General features: G+C 46.5%; 1 protein-coding gene across 1 annotated transcript in view; it reads left to right on the plus strand.

Annotated features, from left to right (window-relative positions):
- The first annotated feature begins 4,637 nt into the window (after positions 1 to 4,637).
- Positions 4,638 to 22,795, plus strand: part of LOC138302104 (claudin-16-like) — a 96,003-nt gene continuing 77,845 nt past the window's right edge. The window contains exon 1 of the mRNA XM_069242486.1: positions 4,638 to 4,770. Coding sequence (XP_069098587.1) covers positions 4,678 to 4,770 — 93 coding nt within the window. The 5' untranslated portion in view covers positions 4,638 to 4,677. The remainder of the gene's footprint in view (positions 4,771 to 22,795) is intronic.

Here is a 22,795-nt window from a genome sequence, read left to right on the forward strand (position 1 = left end):
CTGCACACGCCCCATTTAATAAACAGCTACGTCAGAGGTGCAGCTCCCAGGTGGGCTAAGCTTAAGGACCAGAACTCAAGCACAGAGATATATCCCAGAAACCCGCATGGCGCCTCATGGGAGAAATAACAAAAATCAGTTTGTCAAAGTAACATGGAATGTGAGGGGCCTGGGAGCGTCGAGTAAACGGTCCAGAGTACCTGCACGCCTTAGGCGATTAGGAGTACACATTGCCATCTTACAAGAGACGCACATGCTAGAAGCGGATCTACAGGAGTTGCGCGCGAGATGGGGGAGCCAGCTGATAGGTACCACGTACTCAGCTTTCGCGAGGGGGGTCCTGATCTGGATCGCGGCCGGGGTTCCATTCCTCCTATCAGCACATAAAATAGACCAAGGAGGTAGATACGTGGTAGTGGAGGGCCGGCTGGACGGCAGACAGCTAGCTGTAGTCGGCATATACGCTCCAAATAGCGGGATTGCAGGTTTCCTGGGCTCTCTCACTCCGTCCCTATTGACAAACCCAATGGCACCGGCCCTCTGGGGTGGAGACTTTAATAGTACCCCAACTGAGGCACTGGACAGATCCCACTCCCGAGCGAGCTCGATAGTAAATAGGAAAACCCTGGGGCCCCTGAAGGAATGGGCAGGAGGTATGAGGCTATACGATATATGGCGACTAGGGCATCCGTAACAGAGGGAATACTCATTCTACTCAGCCCCACACAAAACCCACACTAGAAGAGATATAATATGGGGCACCCAGGACATAGGAGCTCTGGTTGGAGAGGCAGAATACCTGGCGAAAACACTGTCGGACCATGAACCACTGAGAGTAACATTGAACTGCGGTAGGACACGCCAGGCGATCCCCACTTGGCGATTGCAAGTGGAGGCCTTACAAGACCAAGCGTTTGCTGAAACGCTGAAATCCACATTAAGCCAGTACTGGGAAACAAATGCCATGACCGCAACATCACGTGCTATACAGTGGGATGCCCACAAGGCGGTGGTCCGCGGACAATGCATATCTTCCACGTGGGGAGTAAGACGCATTCTACAGGTGGAAATCGGTAGATTAGAAAAGGAGCTTAGAGCAACAGAAACAGCAGTAGCGCAAGGGGAAATCCCCCACACAGTCCTATTAGAAAGGCGCTCAAAATATAACGAGGCTGACAGCAAACTCCGATGTCATGACTATAACTATCACCTAATGCGTCTGCAAACAGAAGGGGATAGATCGAGCAGAATGCTGGCGTGGTTGCTACGTGAGGATAGACAGCAATCCCCAATCGGGGCCATACGCGTCGACGCACATGGCATGGCTACCACACAAGCCGAGATAAACGGAACGTTCAGAGACTATTACTCAAATTTATATACCAAACGCACCTCATGCACCTCTACGCAACTCGAGTCCTTTCTCGCGGGCTCCGTCCTGCCGCAGTTAGCACAAACTGACAGGGAAACAATAGAAGCTCCCCTGACAATGGGAGAAATAGAATTAGCCCTAGCGCAGATGCCCAGGAACAAAGCGCCTGGCACAGATGGCCTCCCATTGGAGTATTACACTGCCTATTCGTCCTGCCTAAAGCCCCAGCTGCTGAAGGTGTTCGAAGAAGGTGGACTAATGAATACCTGCCCACATCCCAGAGAGAAGCCATGATAGTGGTGCTCCCCAAACAGGGCCGTGACCCCACGGATGTCAAATCCTACAGACCACTATCGCTCCTAAATTTAGACTGCAAAATACTAGGCAAAATATTGGCGAATAGACTAGCCCCTATCATGCACACCATAATACACGACAACCAAAATGGCTTTATTCCAAGGCGTAGCACCTTCTTGAACATCCGTAGACTTTTGAGCATAATGGGAGACACCCCCCGGATGCATGCGAAGAAATGGTGCTCTCGCTCGATATTGAAAAGGCGTTTGATACGCTGGAGTGGGACTTTCTGCTGACCACAATGAGCCACATGGGAATAGGTCCCACCTACATACGCTGGGTCCGGACACTGTACTCCAGCCCACAAGCCAGGGTGAAGACGGGCGGGGTGATCTCCGACAGTTTCCCGATCACTAGGGGTTCGAGACAGGGCTGCCCACTATCCCCACTATTGTTTGCGATAGCAATGGAACCACTAGCGGCAAAAATACGCTCCATGGAACGCAGCTGGGGAATAGTCAGGAACGGGGTCCATCAGACAATTTCACTATATGCAGACGATGCCTTAATATATATCCGGAAAGGCTTTGAGGCTGTCCCCTCAGTAATATCTCTATTGGCTGAGTTCGGAGACCTGTCAGGTCTAGTGGTAAACTGGGAAAAGTCTTGTGCGTTCCCGCTGGTAAAGTGGCCATCCGAAAGACAAGGGGCTCCCCCACTGGGGCGTCTGAAATGGTGCTTTGAAACGTTCAAGTACCTCAGGATAAACATATACCATAGTAGAGAAGATCTCAGAGACGGGAATCTGGGCAGGGCGCTGGCCCCCATAAAAGGCTCGCTGCAGTTTTGGAACAAGTTACCGCTCTCGCTGCCAGGGAAGGTGGCGATCGCGAATATGCATTTACCTAGGCTGCTATACTACTTCGCGGCCTTACCGATTATTATCCCCAAAAGCTTTTTTGGTAACCTGAATACAGCACTGCTGCAACTCATTTGGGGCGGGGGCAGGCCGCGGGTGGCCCTAACCACGCTGCAACGACCAGTAGATGGGGGGGGCCTGGGAGTCCCCAACTTCGAAAGGTACTACGCAGCCGCACAGCTGGAGTAGGTCCAGAATTGGATCCATAGACCGGCGCTGGCAGAATCCACGCGGCTGGAGATCTGGTTAAAAGGAACCCCCCTGTGAAAGTGGCTGGCGTCCAAACGCCCAAAGGCGGAATCTATTAATCCACTGCTGGCAGTGGCGCATGCGTGCTGGGCTAAATATGTGCAAAGTGGGGGTAACAAGCTCCCCTACTCCCCGTACATTCCGCTGGAACACCTCCCGGGGTGGATAGGGGCCGGTACGCAAGCGCCGACAGCGTGGACAGAGGCAGGAGTACATACAGTGGGTGACTGCTTCGAAGACGGCAAGCTGATGTCCTTCGAGGCCTTGCAGGCCCTCACCGAGGTAAGCCCCGGCCAATTCCTGGCATATCACGCCATATGCCATACAATTAAACAAACGTGGAGGGCAGGCACCACAGAACCAGCCTCCTCCACTGTAATCCATCATATTCTACAACATGATGCCCAAACAAAAGTAACATCAAGTCTGTATAAAATCCTTAATAAACCCCCTGAGCCGCATGAGGAGAGAGCTAGGGAGGGATGGAACGCCGTTCTTCCCGACCCGATTCCACAAGCCGAGTGGCCAAAAGCTCTGTATCATGCCCGTGGAGTGTCAGGGAACCCCAGATTCAGGTACACCCAGTTCAACTTCACACAAACATACTTGTCCCCGGCCAGGATAAAGCGAATGTTCCCCGACTCTGAACCAACATGCCCTAGATATAAAGAGGCGTCTGCACATTTCTATCATATGGTCTGGGAGTGCCCTAGCATACAAAAAGCTTGGACGGAGGTGGTGCAAATCCGAACTAACGGGGCTCGATTTGGAAGTAGACCCCAAGTCCTGTCTATTGGGGCTGAGGACAAGAGCTAAAAAACAAAGATACTTGCACAAATTTGTAGACCTAGCCTGTTTGATGTATAAAAGATTGATAGCTATGCATTGGAAGGCGCCCTCAGCGCCCGATCTGAACTCTTGGCGCACCCTAACACTACGCTGGGCCCGCACGGAACACCAGGTACTAAAAAAGCTGGCGCGGGAGGGACAACAACACACAGGGAGTGACGCCTGGGGAATATTGGTAACTAAACTTGAGGCAAAAAACGATGATAAGCCCCCATGAACCGGGGAATACACAGACTGAATAAGCACAGCACAAATCCTCCTGCGCGCTCCACGCGGAGGCTCAACTCGACGGGTGGCATGCCATCATTGAACGGGCTCGTCCACCCCCCCTCCCGCGCTGACGGCCCACTAGCTTATCAGCGCAAGAATATTCATAACACATAGGGCAAACATTCAACCTCCATCACCATTTGCCGTTACAAGGCCCACACTCGGCCACCACCAGGCGACATGCGGTACAGGTTCAGCAGTAAAAGGCCCACACTGGTCACACGCGCGCAACCCCTCAGATATGTAACACACGCTATAGTTTCCAGCCACTGCAGCAAGTAATGTTACTGAAGGTTAAGAAGTGGTCCGAGACGTAATTAATGTGTGGAGTTTGGGGTTGTCATATGTTTTTCATGCAGATCAATGGGATCCTGTTGTCGATAATTGTATAACTTGTAACGTATATCTGAAACATAAAATTAATTTAAAAAAATTTTTTTTAAGTGTATGAATGGTCGGATTACAGCACACATCATCGACCTGTTGAGCTATAAAACTGGTTTGAGATGTTAAAATATCATTTGCGATCACTCAGTATTTGTGGTGGGAGTTCTAATTTAATATTTTGTGGTTCACTGGCGCAGCACGCTGCGGGAGAGAGAAGCTGTGGGTTCAGATCGCTGTTGCTGCCAGACACAGCGTGAGCTCCCAAACCTTCATTCCTCACATCCAGAACTGTATTAAGAGGAACAACGCGCAGCACGTTCGATCACAAGCAGAAATGGGAAACGTAGCAGCAGAAATATTTGTGCTTCTTCTGGGAGGAACAGCCGTGCTGTCTCTCGTTGTCTCCAGTGTGACAGACTGTTGGAGAGTAAGATATATTTTCACTTTTTTGCACCTTAGTATTATTGCCTTCTTGTGAGGTTTCCTATCGCGTTATTTTTGTGTATGGCTGTCAGTTCGTCTGTTTTTTTGTAAGTGAAAAGGTCTTAAGGATTTGTAAACAATTATGGCGTTCTGAAATCAATTGTTCGTTTATACATCGTAAGTGCCATTTGTTTAGTGCATTCTTCTTGACAAAAGATGAAGATTCCTGAAATGTAACTAATGAAGGCCCAATTCACAAGGAGCGTTACAAATCGGGCCCACAAGTTTACTGCCTTATATAGTCGCCTATTTGCAACTTTCTGATATTCACAAGGCTTTAATCAAGAATGCACGAACGTTTTCCCGGTGTGATCCTGGAAATCATTTGTGATTTTTTGTTTTCGCCACTGCGCATGCGCGTTGTAAGTGTTTTATCGCCATGGAAAAATTAGCCCTCCAGTTTTGTAGAAAAGCCCTTACTCTCTAACTAGACAAATGTTGAGGCTGCTCCCTTCCCGTCCTTGGAAAGGACCCGCTTCTCTGACAAGTTCTGTGATGGGAAGGGATTGCAAAGGGGTCAGAGAATAGCCACGAACCCTTAAATTTGTGGGTGTTCCCATACTTGATAAGAAAACATGGCAATGGAACTCCCACTCTCAACCCCTTGTGTGGGGTTTATTCATATGCAAAATTACACCATCGTGGGGGTAAGACTGCGTCAATAAGAGGGTTTTGAGTTCAAGTTCAATTTTTCTGAAGTTTTCAGTATAAAGTGAGACATCTATGCATATAAGTCAGAGAGAGTTACGTCTCAAATGACTGTCAATTGCACAATTTGTTGTAAAACTATGGGTCGACAGGAGTAGGTAAACTCTTGTCAGTGTTCATGTGAAAGATCCATATTAGAATATAGGACAATCCACCAAACAGAATGGGAGAGTGAGTATAGTGGATGCGTGTGTTATTTAGTTCTGAGAGACTTGCATCACCATGTAAGGAACTGATTGCATTATGGACAGAATTTAGGGATTGCGAGTTCCTAGTTTACAAAATGTACAAGTCAGTAGTAGCGATTCTTAATGGGGTCGCAATATTAATGAGATAGGTCGCAATGTGTGACCCATTAGGAATTGCTTCCAGCACAGGTATGGTGGTCTGCTGGGGTCAACAGACCCCCATTTCTGTGATTGCATTTCAATAATCTACTTTTTTTTTTTTGATTCGTTTTCAAAAAATAAAATGAAACTTTTAACTTTCATTTTTTTAAGAGTAGGCAGTGGATCACCACTGCCTGCTCTTAAAAAACATATTTGTGTCAACATTCAGAAAGGGAAAGAGAGTCCCCTAGAGAGCCCTTCCCATTTGTGAATGGTTACGACCACCGTTGAGGTGTCGGTAAAAAATGAATGTTTTGCAACCATAATTTGGTCGCAAAACATTCATACATACCACTGTGAATCAGTATTAGGAAGGAACGCCCTAAACAAGCCCCTTCCAAATACAGAAGCGCTATACACAAATGGTGATTTAGTAACATGTTATTGATTTGCAATTTGTGCTTTGTATATATGGTGAAATATTTTTACGGATGGCATCAGCCCAGTTCTGCAAATGTGGAAGGAAATATGCAAGATAGGTTGGATGGTAGGATGGATGGGGTAAGGAAAATAGGTGAAAGGATAAATGGATAGCTGAAGAGTAGCCAGATGAGGAAGAGTGAAAGGCTGGATGGATGAATAGATGCATACATGGATAGATTGATGGGTGGGTATGTGAAAGGATGTATATATGAAAGGGGGAAAGGATAGGGTGTCTGGAAGGATGGGTGGGTAGAAATATGAAGGGATGGCTAGAATAAATATACATGAAAGTATGGGGGACAGATTGTTGGAAGGAGAATGAAAGGGTGAAAGGAACTGTTAGAAGGAGGATTGTGCTTGCTGACGTTTCCTGCTTGTTGTGATTAAATATAAGGTTCGAGAGAGGGTATTATCATTTTCTAGTTATTTCCTTGTCCCAGGACACTTCAAATTCAGATTGTAGAGTTTGTAAATCCCTAACACAAAAGTTCAAAAGCTGGTCAATAACCATTTGCACTTCACTTTTAGACTTTATAGGGAGGAGGTTCACACTGCCATGTATAGGTGGAGATTGATGTGCAGGCATATGCAGGGTTAATTATTGAAAAGTATACTTTCAAACATCCAGTGTTCTTCCTTGAAAATAAGGTGTCTGTTGCTTTATGCATATTAAAGGATTCTTTTTTTTTATTGAGGGGGTGCATAGATTGCATGGTGCTATTTTCCTTCAAATGTCTAGATTATATAGTTTATATCGGTGACGGTTAAATTGTAGACGTTTTTGTATGCTTATTTCAAGTGAAGGCGTTTGGTAGTCTGGTTAAATTTCTCTACTCCCCGGAGGTAATTGGACAAATTGTGCAATAACATTTGCAGTGAGCTGTAGAAACAACATTCACACAAAAGACAGAGGCAAAAAAACACATTTCCTTCAATCTATCCGAATATTCATTCAAAATAGCACTAGTGTAATCCATGTAAATTGGACATTTTGGTTTTAAATTGTATCAGTGCATTTTTGTAATCTAGGTGGATACAGGAGTAAGGGCTATGAACATTAAAAAAAGATTCGGTTGGTAGAACACAGGCGCACTTGTGTTACTGAAATGTTTTAGGAAATTAGATTATTTTATTTGATATTTGAGAATATATAAGGCTGATAGCTCCTTTGGTGGTCAATAAATGCATTTCTGCCTCGCACACAACCATTTCGCTTTTTCCCACCGCTAACTAGATACAGAAGTCATTTTAGCAAGAGAACAATTCACAAAAACAAAAGGGCGTTTAAGGAAAACCTGGCTGGATTAACTTTCCAAGCGAAGGGAATCGCCTGCCACTTTCTGCTTGTTAGCGTCAAAAGGTAATCCATGTTGGAAATGCCACCGACTTCCAGCTGAGGCCTACAGCTGTGAATATAAGATTATAGGGCAGACCTGTCCTTGCTTACTTCCCTATTAACGACTGCCCTGAGAAAAATGAAAGTCTAAAACTTAATTTCAAGAATTTAGAATTTCGTTTAATACACAACAGCTTTCCAAATCTTTTGGTGGAGGCAAATGTAAGTTATTGGGAAATGCAAATTATAAGGTAAAAAGACAGCTTCTTTTTTGCAGTTTTGCATTGCGCGACCTTGGCCCAAGGGCATTGCAGGTTTTACATGAGAACCAGACATAACGTTTTTTTTTTCTTAGAGGCATAAGGGTAATTGACAAAAGGCCATATGTATGAAGCATTTTTGCAATTGCAAACGGTTCGATTTGCAAAATTGGTCCGTTTGCGACAGCAAACATGCTTTTTCTCATGTACAAACATCCAAACTGCAATTCTTCAGAATCGCAGTTTAGGTGTAGAAATCACTAATTACAAAGGGAGTGCTTAGGGCATCCCTTTCAAACAGTGATTTCTAGTGTTATGTATCAATGTTTAGCATCCGAAATGCATTTGCAAAACCTTGATTTGTTACCACTAACTCAAAGTTGGTTAAATGCATTCGCAAATTGAATGGAGACCCCTTCCCCTTTCTGAATGTGGCAAAAGATTTTTTTTAAAGCATGCAGTTTTCCAACGGACCACTGCCTGCTCTCAAAAAATTATAACAAAACGTAAAAAATTTTAAATGTTGAAACACATCCTGTTTTGCTTAAAGGAAATTGGGTTGCATTTACAAAAAAATAAAAGACCTTTATTCAAAAGCAGACACAGACAAGGTGGTCTGCTGACCTCAACAGGCCACCATCCCAGTTAAGGCAGACATTCCTAAGAGGTCACAAACTTTGACGTACTTCATTTATATTCATGAGGTAGGTCTCTTTGCGACCCACTAGGAATCATAAGTATGAAACGATACGTTTCATACAGATGGGATAGCAATTTCCAAGTAGCAATTCGGATAAATTAGCTACTTGGAAATTGCTATTTCTGGTCTTTGTACATCTAGTCCTAACTGAACAAGAGCCAGATGCACCAACATTAAGAATGTTGATTTCCTAATTGTGATTATCTCCAAATCTAGGAAGTCGGTATTCCTAATGTATGAACCTTTTTATTTCCAAATAGCTGTTCCTAGTAGGTTGCAAATCGACCTACCTCATGAATATTAATGAGGCAGGTCGCATTTTGCAACACATTAGGAATCGCATCAATCCCAGGGCTCAGAAGACCACCATGTGTATGATTGCTTTTAAATAAAGCAATTTTTTCTTTTGAAATGCAGCCTGTTTCCTCAATGAAAAATTATTTTTTACATTCTCAAAGGGTTTCATTCCCATTTACGAATCAGTCACCACCAATTTGGAATTGGTGGTAGGGTATTACTGTTTTTCAACCAGAACTGGATCCCAAAACAGTAATAAATGGGAAATGACCTAAACTATGTAGGCACGGCCACACGTACCGGAAGGCCACAAGCTGAACAATGCTTGCGTGAACCGCGCATATGTCTTACCCACACATTTGCATGGCTAAGGCAGGCCACATATGCGTGGTTCAGGCGGCGGTCTAGCTGTGGGGATGGGCGGGTAAGCAGGAAGGAGCAGGAAGACAGATCAGTCGAGGTAAGTGGGGCTGGAGTTTTTTTGGGGGGCGTTTTTTAATTTTTATTTTAGGGGTGTTGGGGGTCAGGGCCAGGAGGGCATTGGGGTAGATTAAAGGGCAGGGGGGCTGGGAGGGTCGGGGTAGTTTGGTTTATGTCATGGCCGAGGAGGTGGTCAGGGTAGATTAAAGGGCAGGTGGCCAGGGGGAGGTTTTTAGGAGTGCATGGGGGTTTAGGGCTCAGTGCAGGGAGGATGGGTGGATAAGCAGGAAGGAGGTTCGGTCGAAGTAAGTGGGACTGGAGTTGTATTAAGGGTGGGGGATTTTTTGATTTTAGGGATGCGTGGGGGGGAGGTTTAGAGCTCAGGGCTGGCGTGTGGGTCAAGGTAGGTGGCCCAAGGGTATGAGGTGTGGGGGGTGGGGGAGGGGTTGCCAGGGTAGATTGGTAGATTTAGGCCTCAGGACGGGGGGTTGGGGTAGTTTGGGGAGGTTTTTGGAGTTCATGGGGGGTTTTAGGGCTTAGGGCAGGATAGTTTTGAGAATTTAGGCCTCAGGGTAGGGTGGGGGTGTTGGGGTAGTGTGGGGAAGTATTGAGGGGTGCATGGGTGTTTTAGGGCTCATGGCAGAGGGGTCGGGTCGTTTTACGGGCAGTAGAGGGGTGGATGGCTGGTGTGTTTTATTGCTCTGGAGGGTTAGATTTAAGGGTAGGGGGCTGAAGGGTTGGAGTAGTTTTGTGGATTTGGGCCTTGGGGTAGTTTTAAGAGCAGGGGAGGTCAGGTGGGGTGTTGAGGTAGTTTTTTAGGTTTAGAGCTCAGAGCAGGGTAGTGGGGTGTTTTTAAGTACAGGGGTGTGTTAGGGTGCAGGACAGGGGGGGATTTACCATGCACATTACTTTACCACATATGCTTTTACAGCAAAATTAGCTGTAAAGGCATGGGTGGCAAAGCCATGCGTGGTAAAGACGCGGTCGAGGTGCTGACCACATTGTTCAGGCATGGGTTGTTTTGGCATGGGTGGTTGTGTCATACAACCACAATACATACCATTTCAGTTCAGTATTTGTAAGAGTTGTCCTAAACATGCCCCTTCCAAATACCAAATCGGGATGCATACTTAATCCCAAACAGCGATTCAGTAATGTTACTGAATTGCAATTTTGGATTAGTATTTACCAAAATACCTTTTTTTCATTCGCAAATGACCTGATCCGGTGTATCAGGCCGATTGTGAATGCATATAGGCTTGATATATCTGGCCTAAAGTAATTTAAATTGCAGAATGTTGTAACTATGCTGGGATTTAAGCCTGGTGCCAGATGTAGAAAAACTGGTGATAGCGATTTCCAAATTGCGATTTTCTCCAAACTGCAATTATAAAATCGCTATTCCTATTGTAAGTATCCATCTAACTTTGAATTAGTAATTCCTACTAGGGTCGCATAATTGACCTACCTTGTGAATGTTTATGAGATTAGTCGCAATTGGTGACCCACTAAGAATCGTTATCAACTCAGGAATTGTGGCTTGCTGGGATCAGCAGGCCACCATGTCTATGACTGCTCTCAAATAATTCCTTAAAGGAAAACGGGATGCATTTAAAAAAACAAGAAAATTAAACTTTTAGGTTTTGTTTTTTAGGAGTAGGTAGTGGTCTACTCAGTGGTATCCTCAAAGGGAAAGGGGTCCCTGGGGGACCCCTGTGCATTTGCAAATTGGTTATCAGGTTACCATTCCTTCAAGGAGATGGTGGTGTAAAATATAAATGTTTTGCAAGTCAGCTGCAACTCATTAATACATACAGTGCAATTTGGTATTTGGAAGGGGCGCACTAAACACTCCCCTTCCAAATACAGAATTGCATAATTCAGTAGCAAGCTTCCAAATCACAATTTGTCTTTTGTACATTTCAAAATGCTTTTTAGCATTTGCTAGGGTGTTTATCTCACAGTCACATGCTGTTTCTTCAATGTCTAAGAAAGATCACGAGCCATATGGAATGTATGGGGAATCCATAATTGATTAAGCCCACGGTTATTCCCCGATGGTATTTCAATAGTCTATACTGAGCAGTTATATTGTTGCTTTGAGGGGAGGCTGCCCAGTGCCCTGCTTACTTAGCCCTTCATTAAGAGTCAGTCTGAAAGCTATCTTTGTGGAAGATTATGGCAACGTCCAAATGAGGGCCTTAGTGTAGTCTTCATGACCTCATGTTGTCTCTTCCTAGCCCACTTCCATAAATACAATTCTGATAAAGATGTGGTGTCCTAATAGCGCCCCTTTTCTTTCATTCGGTGATTTAAAGCCTCTGAAGGTCACTCCTTGCTTGTAAAAGCTACTTAGGATTCATCCTCCCGTCCTTTTTTACAAGCACATCTGAGCATTGCACCCATTTCGCCCATGTAAGTAAAAGTACGTTTAGATTCCCATGTAGAACCGGGAGCAGGCCACCAAGTGGCAGGGGCCCCATTTGTAGTGCACACCCAAACACCACATTTAGACTTCAGACTTCCCCATATGGCAGAAAAGAATTATTTTTTGTAACATGTTTTATTGATTTTGCCACTTAAAGCAGCAACACAAGTCATATCGATCGTCAATGCCACAACAACCCTTCCAGGTACATTAGCGTAAAGCTCACAAATAAATGAAGCGAAAGGGTGCATTGAAGTCCTTGCCTGCGGATGGCTGTCATAACCTTTGACGTAGTTACGACAGCAGTTATCTTCCCATCAGCAATGAGCTGCTATTACAACTTGTTGTCACTAGTCATTGTCATAAAACTCAGAAAGAAAAACAAGACATCACCAAACCCGAGAGAGACAGAACATCTGCAGCTGATGATACCTCCCACAGAGTCGATGCACTGGTAATTGGGTGGAATAGTCAAACACTGTCAAACAGCAGCTACTGTTTGGGCCTTAACACTGCTACCCACTCTCTGTTTCCGCTGCAGGTAGATTATTCTTTCCATTTCTATCACGGGATGGACAGGTCCATAGTTTCGTCTCTCAAGCTAATGTGGTCTTCAATCCACTCCTTACTTCCCTGATTAATGTGATCCCTTCACATTCTGCCTATTCGCTCAGTTCTTTGCTCCAGCTCCATAGGCTAGAACCCCCAGGATTTTCTTGCTCATCAGTATCTTGCAGTTATCCAGAATTCGTGCCAAATCCACAAATATGGATATTACCGACGGTGCCTTGTTCTTAGATAAAGGCGCAGCTAGCAGGTCACTGGTGCTCCAGAGATGTTCCTACTAGTAGCATTGTTAATATATTGCACCACTATATCCAAAAATTAGACAGTAAAGGGTAGCTCCACACCATGTGATAGAAATCTACACCCTCTACATCACTCTTTGGGTATTTCGCCCGTGTGGCGGGGAACACGAGGTTAATCCTTTTTGGGGTTATGGACAACGTGTGCAAAAATAAGATTGAATCAGTTGAAATTTAGATATTTTTGGGGTCCACTGTAAAATAGTGGCCCAGTCACCCTAATTGATTGGTGATCCCAAATCCCCAGACCACTGATCGCATATTATGCTAAATTTGCACTTTGACTACAGAGCTACTGATCTGTCTAGGAGAATGATTGCTCTGAGCTTACCATCTAAAGTGCATAGGGGCATATTTACAAGAAAGTGGCGCATCACAAATGAAGTGCCATTTTTCTTGAGTCTCCTACCGCCACTAACGACACCATGGTAGTGCCCTATTTATGATTAAGCGCACCATGGTGGTCATTAGGCAAATTGCATCAACATTTTTGGCACTATTGTGGCGCTTTGCTGCAATGGCATCAAAAATGTTGATGCTAGTGCAGCCACATTACAGTAAAAAAAATACTCTAATGTGGCGCAAGAAGGCACTAGGAGTTTGTAAATATGCCCCATATTTCTTATAAACAAAAATGGGACAGTGGTTCCCGTGCTCCCCCTTTCCATCAAACATGTATCGTAGCCAGCATGGCCCTATATGTCAGATAGTGTTGTGGCAGGATCCCATACCCATTGATGAGTTACTGAAAATCAGCTATGGTGCCCCCCGTACAGTTCACCCAGGGTTATTAATCTCTCAGCCCAGTCATATAGGCTGCTCCAGTTGCACTCATATGTTAGTACTAATAATGATAGCAGCGGGATTCTTGCGCATATGACGATCGTGTGCTCAATATCTGAAGGGCTGCAACCCAAACATAGTGCCTCAACCAGGATACCCTCTTCCTGGAAGTGTGTTTACAGAAAGGGTTAAGCAATAGTCTCATAAGAAGGTCACAGGGGGGCATTTGGTGTTCCGGCAGCCAGGGTGCCCACTGCAGTTGTGCAGCAAGGCAACAAATCTCAATATCAGTAACAGGCAACCCACCCTCTTTAACCAGCATTAGTCAACACAACCCCGCACCCTGTCGCTTCCCAGATCGAATCGTTGAGCACCCTATCTATTTCTTGAAACACACCCAATACCTGTATGGGTTGGATGGGAAAAAGATAGAGCAGCAGCAGGAGTAGCACCATTTTGGATAGAGCTATTCTCCCAGCTATGGATAAAGGGAGCGAAGGCCAGAATTTCACTGCATTTACTACCAAGGACAGGGCGGCCTTTTTAGTTCCCTCCAATAGTTTGTCCTCAATTCGGAAAACGCACACCCCCTATATCAAAAGGTGGTAGGCTTCCACTGGATATAGGTACCAATTTTTGGTAGTCTATCCTCGTCTAAAGGGGCATTTGTGGAGTATGAATTGTGACCTTTATGGATGAATTTTGATTGGTCGGTACAAACCAACATACCGATTTTAGGTAATAGCCTATCCCTGAATATTTTACTTAGCACTTTAACATTGGTGTTGAGCACTGAGGGTGGTCTCTCATGTCTCACAGGTTCACTTGTGTTACATCCCAACCCCCTTTTCAGCACAGAAACAGTTATTAACTTTTTTTGTTTATGGGCGACAACCCGATTTCCTGGCTTCATTAAACATTTTCGGCAAGTCTGGGAGAAGAACATCTATGAAGATCAAATACAACCATGTACGTAAGCCATCTGATCCGGCACTGTAACCATTGCTAATTCTTTACCAGCACATCAGACTTTTTGTACAGATATTTCCCAGCCCAGGAATTCCATCTCTTCCAATTTATAACCTGTGTGTTGAAAGGCGTATTACATAATCGTGTATAATCTGCTCATTGGGAGCTTGCCTCAGTGCGTATCATCCCAAATCTGAGGTAAGGGGTACCCTCTACTGTCTGAGTTAGCAATCAATGCTAATAGGCTCCCAACCTCGTCCCTTTAATCATACATCTTATTAAGTTATTGCCGATAGCCATGCCCTTTCAACCGTTCTACTAAAAGTAGCAACTGTTCTGTTCAGCCTTTAACTCATATCTCATCGTGGAGGCCATCAGCTTCTGCCTATCCAGGTTGTTTACTAGAATCTCTTATTTTTGGATGTCCTCATTCAGCTGCCTGCAGACTCCTGACTTAGTAGCCTCAGCCTTAGTAGCAGTAGCCTCTAACTACTACATTGAACACCTCCCACTCTACCAATATAGAGGATGTAGTCCCCCTTGTTGTCATTTAAATGGTTCTGAACCTCCCTCACCCAAGTGTGACTTTAAAGGCAGATTCTTTGAAGAACTCCACATTTGGTCTCTAGCTCTGGTTAGCCACTTGGGGAGTATCCCAGTGGAAGGAGAAAAGCAAAGGATTATGATGTGAATGTGTTTTGGGAAGATATTCAGCTTGTTTAGCCCTTGCATGCATCAGGCTGTTGCATGCAAATTTATCAAGTCTAACGAATACATCAGGCATCCCTGAAAAATAGGAGTGTTCCCCAGCACCTGGGTTCAGTGTCTTCCAGGGAGCAAGCACTTGCCACTGCTATAATCAGCCTGAAAACCCTTAGCTGTTCTATGAATGTTAGTAGTGGTCAATAAAAGATGCAACCTGTCTAAAATAAGAACATCGAATAGAGACCTCTAGCTGCAGATTCCTTACCTTTGAATTCTCCCCAGGCGTCAACCTGGATCCATACAATTTTCCTGAGCAGTACCCCTGTGCGCCTGTAGGTGGTGTAGGTCGGCTCCGTGTCCTTCGTCAGTGTCTTCAGTGCCAGAAATTAGTTACAGTTCCAATATAGGAGTGCCCAGGTGCGCTGAATCAGTTTCTTTTCACGCCTTTTCATGCCAGAAGCGCAGAGCCATGAAGGACACTGACCACAGGTGTGTCAAAACTAGGGACCCGAAAGGGATGTCCCTGCCCCTAGAAATCTGTTCACAGAGCAGAGGATAGGTAGGTCGGTAAGGCATCTGCAGCTATTTATTGTCTCTAACAGATACGGTGCTTCCTAATGTAAGTAACTAATACATCTGATACTGCAGATTCCTTACCTTTGAATAGATACCTATGCAATACAATCCCCGGAGGTGGGTCTGCGAACCAATTTCAAACAAGAAAGTCCTGCAGGACCAAACAAGCAAAGTGCCCGTCCTACAGACCTGACTGGCCAGGCAGTAGTGTTTCAAAAACATGTGCAGAGAGGCCCATGTGGCTGCCTGACAGATGTCCAGGACAGAAACTCCACATGCAAACACAGTCACCGCAGCTTAAGCTCTGGTAGAATGAGTGCACACACCCTTGGGGGGTTGCTTTTTGGCCATTGCGTAGTAGACCTTAATGCAGAGTATGACCCATCTGGAGAAGGTCTGCTTCTGTACTGCCTGACCTTTCTTCGCACCCACATGCCCTACAAAGAATTAATCATCCACACGGAACTCTTGTGTACAATCAAGGTAGGATGCCAATGCTCTTTTTGAGTCCAGGCAGTGGAGTCACTCATTTTCTTTAAAAGTATGTGGGGGTGCGAAAAAGTAGGCAAGGTAATAGATGGGCCTACAGAAAAGGAGTGACTGCTTTTAGCAGAAAAGAGGTCCTAATGCGAAGCTTCACTTTGTCAGGATAAAGAGAAAAGTAGGGAGGCTTGGATGATAAGGCCTGCAGCTCACTCACTCTGCAGGCGGATGTAATTGTCACAAGGAAGGCTGTTTTCAGGGTGAGAAGCCTGAGGGGACAGTTGTGAAGAGGCTCTAAAGGAGCATACATCAAAAGAGTACGAACCAAATTACGATCCTACTGGAGCATAATGAATGAGGATGGAGTGAGGAGGTGTGTAAGGCCTTTGAGGACTTATTTACAATAGGAGACTTGATTAGGGAAGGTTGATCAGGCAACCACAAAAAAGCAGAAATAGCAGGTAAATAGCGAATACGAGTGCCCAAAGCAAAGCCCTACTGCACAAGGGAAAGAATGAACAGTAGGACCTCCAAAAGAGGGGCGGAAAGGGGATTAACAGACTTGTCTATGCACCACGCCACACATTTTCAATGATGGGCGTATCCAGTTTTGGTGGAGGGACAACTGGCTGCCAAGATGCTGTTATATACTTCGGGAGGAAGGTCAAAAGCTGTCAACTGCCACTGCTTCACATCCATGCAAGAAGGCAGAGAGTGGACGGGACCGGGTGAAGAACCCTCCCCTGCTGCTGCAACAGAAGATCCTCCCGTAGGGGCAGTCAAATAGGATGGACATTCTCAACAGCCCAGGATACCAGGCTTTCCCTGCCCAGTGCATAACCAGAAGGATTGCTTTGGCCTGGTCGTTCCTGACCTTCTGGAGTACTCTGGGCTAGAGTAGTATGGGTGAAAAGGTGGGCGGAGACACCATTTGTGATCTGCTAGGCTTTTTCAGCTGAGTTAGTTTGATCTGGCGTCAGAAAGCTCACCAGATGTTAAACCACCAGGGATATGCCCTGCTGTTCCTGGCATCTCCAGAGATTCAGAGCCTCCTGACAAAGGGTCAACGACCCCACCCCGCCATGCTTTTGTAAAACCACATGGTGATTGTGTTGTCTGTGAACAACTGCACTATCTTTCCCTTGATAGAAGGAAGAAATGCATTCAATGACAATCGGATCGCACAGAGCTCCAGCATGTTGATGTGGAGTCCCACTTCTGCCACAGACCAGATTTCTCTAGTGTCCACCTCTCAGAGGACTGCTCCATCACGGGAGTGACACATCTGTTACTACTGTCAGATCTGGTTGGAGAAGGGAGAGGGGTCTGCCTCTGGCCCAATCGTGGTTCATTAACTACAACTGCAGATATTTCACAGTTCCATCTGAGATCTGGACCACAATGGAGAGACTCCCCTGATGTTGTTCCCACTGGAACGTCAGGTCTCACTGCAGAGCATGCATATGCCATCTGGCATGTGTCACCAGCAGGACACAGGAGGCCACGAGGCCCAGCAGCTTCAGAGTCACTCTCACAGAAATCCAGGATAGCGGCTGAAACTTCAGTATGATAGCCTCAATATCCTGGGCTTGCTCCTTGGGGAGATAAGCCAGAAAATGCACTGTGTCCAGAACAGTTCTGATGAAAACAAGCATCTTAGAGGGAGTCAGGTGTGACTACGGCATGTCTGCAGTGAACGCCAGAAAATGCAGGAGGTTCGCCGTAGTCTGGAGGTGGGAGACAACAGCCTGGGGTGAGCTCACCTTCAACAGCCAGTCGTCGAGATAGAGGAAGACTGATATAGCTGGACTCTGCAGATGAGCTGCAACCACCACCATCACCTCAATGAACACCCAAGGGAATGCTCATAAGGCTAAAGGAGAGCACGATGAACAACTGAAGGTGCTTGTGGCCTACCGTAAACCACAAGTAACATCCGGGGACAGCCAGGACGGGGATGTGAAAATAAGCACCCTGCAAGTCCAACGCTACCATGCAGTCTCCTGCAGTCCAGGGCAGACAAGACCTGAGCCAACATGAGCATTTTGAACTTCTTCTTGAGGAAGAGATTGAGGCATGGAAGGCCTAGGATAGGGCGAATACCCTTGTCCTTTTTGGGGATCAGAAAGTAGAAGGAATAGCAATCACAGCCAACTTCTGGCACCGGAACCCTCTCTATGGCTCTCTTGGCCAAAAGAGCTGCAATTTCCTTGTGGAGAAGTGATAAATGATCCTCTGTCATCCGGTTGTAAGATGGTGGAAAGGATAGCGGTGTAGTCATGAAGGGGAGGGAGTAGCCCTTTTGGGCTATCAGTAAAACACACCTGTGTGAAGGAATGGATTGCCAGCTGGACAGGTGATGGTGAATCCTGCCACCAGTCGGCTGTCCCATGCTCTTGGTCACACAGAGGCTGTGCAGCATGCGCAGCACGGTGGCTGACCAGCAATTGGTGCGGATGGTAACCCCTTCCGTGGCCACGAAATGAGCGAAAGTCAGACTTGGTGGGGGCGGGGAATGAGGGGATGAATCTGCCTTGTCTATGAAGTAACAGGTGCCATTGAAGGGCATGTCCATCAGGGAAGCTTGGACATCCCCCAAAAAGCCAGAGGTCCTCAGCCAGATGTGGCGCCTCAGGGCCACTGTCTTTGAAACTGTTCTACCTAGTGAGCCAAATATGTGCCGTCTTCAACAGTTCATGAACTTCACTGCGTCTCTCTCATCGGCAAGTGCAGTCCGGGACTCATCTGGGACCTGTGACAGCACTTGTGCAACAGTATCCCCTAGCATGTGGGAATAATGGCCAAAAAGTCATGCAGTGTTCACAGACCGCAATGCAAGGCTGGCACAAGAAAACTCCTTCTCCCCAAATAAATCCAATCTCTTGAATTCCCTATCCGGGGGAGTGGTAGGGAACGCCCCATGGGAAGTAGTAGCTTGGACCACCTAGCCCTCAGGTGTGGGGTGTTGCACCAGGAAACTTGGGTTTCCAGGTGTGCGCTATGGCGGCGGGCACTTGTCCTATTCACAGGAGCCTCTGTGCTGGGTTTGGACCAGGTACCCAGAAGGACATCCGTGAGGGCATCATTGAATGGAAGCAGTGTGTTCGGAAGGTGGAAGCTTCCGAGTGCAGCACCTCTGTCAAGTGATCAGTCGTGACAGCCATTCAGGGTATCTAAAGGCCCAGGACCTCAGCCACCCTGCTCACCACCATTGCATAAGAGACGCCTTCCTCTATATCTGTGGTAGGAGGAAAAAGCATACCAGTATCTGGAGATGTGTCCAGTCCATTGGCCTCACCCAAGTCCTTATGCCAGTCCGTTTCTTCTTCGTAAGGCTGGTACTCTAAAAAGTCCAGCAACCCTTGCCATTCTTTCCTGAGGCCTAGCCCAGCAGAATAGGGCTCAGAATCTGAACAAGGAGGCAAAGCTCCTGCCGTCATCGGAGCTGGCATCGAGCAATGCCCTTCCAGCTTGGAGTCAGGATGACAATGGGGATGGCACCACCAGTAGCTTAAGCATTGGGATCAGCACTGGGGAAGGTCAAGATGGTATGACCAGTGCCGGTCCGGATCCAGGACTGGATTCCTTAGAGCTTTTGGTGCTGAAGCCGCCGGAGTGGAACCCTATGAGGCCCTCTCTGACTCTGTGGGGCCTGAAGGTGCTCCAGCAGGGTCAGACAGCCCAAAAATGAGGCGCATGGCCTTATAGAATTCTTTCAGTTGGGCAGGCGTCGCTCCGGCTTCTAGAAATTCGGGGAGGTGCAGAGTCGGCCCCGGTGCTGGTTCTGAAGAATGAGGCCTAGAATGACGATGTTCCTTCGTTGCGTCGGCCGACGGACAAGGAGAAGTCAAAGAGCCCTTGGACTTTTTACTTTTTTTCATGTCCCTCGACTTACCGGATAGCCCAGAGGACTTTGAGTGGAATGATGATGACCTTGGACTCCACGACGGGTCCCGGGACCTTCCTCTCTACTGAGTCCTTAACCGGCGCGGAGTCGGATGGCAGGCCCCCATCAGCTTTATGGCCCGCTCCCTCAAAGCCTTCAGATGCATGGCCTGGTACTCGGAGTACGACTTCGAGTTGTGGTTGCACTACAGACTCCACAAGCACATGAGGTGGGGATAGATTGGGGACATCGCCCGATGACAGGAACAGCAGGGTTTGAAACCCTTCGACCTAGACGGCATCCCTCAACACACAAGAAGTGATCTAAAAAAAGAATTTGACAAAAATTGAAAAAAGACCAGTCAAAAGGTGACTGAGGTGTAGCTCTCTTTCAATCAGCACTGCCTCGCATGGGAAGAAAAGAACTGACGTCGGCACCCCTGGGTGGCGCCTATATAGGAACCGTGACACCAGATCAGTTAGAGCCTATTTGACTCTTAACTCATGCATACTATGTCTCCCTTTGTCTCTGCACCTATGCAGTAAAGTCTGGAAACATGGACATTTTGTATTTTCTCAACAATGAAGGGCCCTTTTGTGTGTGTGCTATCTACGGTTAAGTACGTCCCTGTAGTGCAGCAGAATGGCTACCAAAGGGCGCTGGGGAGGGGTGTGACAGAACTCTGTGTGCCTGTTCAATTGCTTAGAATTTAGAAAGGCCCTCTGGTGCAATCACCTCCTGTATCCAGTCCCCAAAAAAATAATCATGGAGGAACCTTGAATGTTTTCTGTGAGACCAACAACTCAAATATTGTTCCTTCTGGTCTCCGCTTACATCCGCTGGGTCACAGTGACAAACCTTCTGCTGAGTGTCACAGAAACTGGTAACAGTTCTGTCACAATTGCCTTGGCCTTGCGCACGCTCTCTGACATCCACCCATGACAGTCCCTCAACAATCTCAGTTCCACTGCCAGGGTGTTTATTTTATTCTCCAGTAAGTATCATGTCAGACAGATGGCCGCCAGGATAGTATCCAGTTCATCCTATGCGGCAGATGTGTCTGCCAGACCTGTCACCCTTTCAGCACATAAGGTCTTTCTTACTTCCGCTAGGGCCTCTCCCATAGGCTCATCCTTGTGCCTTTGTTTCCTGGTTATGATCAGCAGTGCTACCAGTCATTGATTCAAGTAATCATGTCCAAGTCTTCCCTGTCATAGGCCTTTATTGGGGGTGTCTGTAGGGGGGGGCTCCCGCAGTTCCAACCAATAGAACAAACTAACTACCAAGCCTTGACAACCCGATTCACACAGTCATGGGACTGTTCACAGATGCAGGTGTACCACCTATTGCCCCCCTCCATTTTAAAAGAGCAATCAGACAGCTACAGGGGACACAATGTGCACTTCCATAAAGTCTAGGGCAGGAAATCCAGCCAACTGCTTCCTGTGAGGTGCAGTATCCAACCATGGGGTGAAAGCATGTGCAGGAAAAGGTGGTAACTTGACCAAAGTTCACCATTAGCCCGTAGATTCAGCAGGGCTATCAGGGATAACCGGAAGTCCATAGCTGACAGGCACCCCATGCCGCGATCTGTGCCTCACAATTAGCACCATTCATCTAAGGGGCCCGTCTGGTTTCAATCACAGTTGTCATCACACACAGTACTAAGCATTGTCTTCTAAAGAGGACAAAGGGCAGGGTCCAATTCCTGAAGAACTTCTTGGCCATCCCTCAAACTCCAGCAATCAAGGGCAGCCCATTTTATAGACCTCACCTAGCTGTCACGTTGATGTGGGTGGGACCCAAGCAATCACTTTGAGTAACACCCCAGTGGCACCTCAGCATTGTTCACCAGGCTGCGGCATCTCTGCACTCGCATTCAAACAGACCTAGTCAGTCCCAGGGCTTTTCTCAGACCCACGTTGCTGCTCCTCTGCCATCCACCTGAATGCAAAGAGGACCTGTGTGCTCTAGTCGTCAGGGTTCCCGCATTTGCCGAAATTCAGGGCAGTATCCTCTAAATCATTAGCCCTGCTGCCCAATACTTAAGGTGCTGGTGAGCCTCTCTGTGACAAGCCCCAGGGAGTGGTCACCATCTTGTGTGTCATGCTGCGGTCTGGTCCACGTAGAAGTGCTCATCAGTGGCATCCCAATGTCCAGTTCTTAATTTGTAAAAAAATAAGATGCCAAGGCACAGCAGGACCTATTTGGTTATGGTGGCAAGCCACTGATGAAGGTTAAGGGCTGATCTAATCATTATGAAAAGTTACGACAAAGGCAGTAGGCCTGACATATTTATTGTGCAAATGCTATGTTATAACCAATAGCCTCTTAACCACTTGCCTGCGTGGGCTTTCCCTTCCCCGTTGCCAAGCCCATCCATGGAGGTTTGGGGTAGCTCACGCTTAAACCTTCATGCTTTTGTTTCTAGAAAATGTATCCACACCAAATATGAGTTTTTTCCCAACTTCTTGGGGATTCTAAAGGTACCCATTGTTTGTAGATTCTCCTTGAGGGAGCCGAGAAAATAGCCAAAATAAAGCCACATTTTGAGACAAGAAGTTTGCAGCGCTAGGATCACCTTCTTCTGAGCTTTCACGAACAAGCAGTTGTATAAAACATTTTTTAACACAGTTTGTGTATTTTTCTTAATGTTTGTCGTTTCAGCTTACTTGCAATTAGTGGTAGAAATACTAGTGAAACTCATGGATGACACAAGGGGCAAGCAAGGGGTCATTTG

Source organism: Pleurodeles waltl, chromosome 6 (assembly GCF_031143425.1).
Source record: "Pleurodeles waltl isolate 20211129_DDA chromosome 6, aPleWal1.hap1.20221129, whole genome shotgun sequence".
In the NCBI taxonomy this organism is placed as follows: domain Eukaryota; kingdom Metazoa; phylum Chordata; class Amphibia; order Caudata; family Salamandridae; genus Pleurodeles; species Pleurodeles waltl.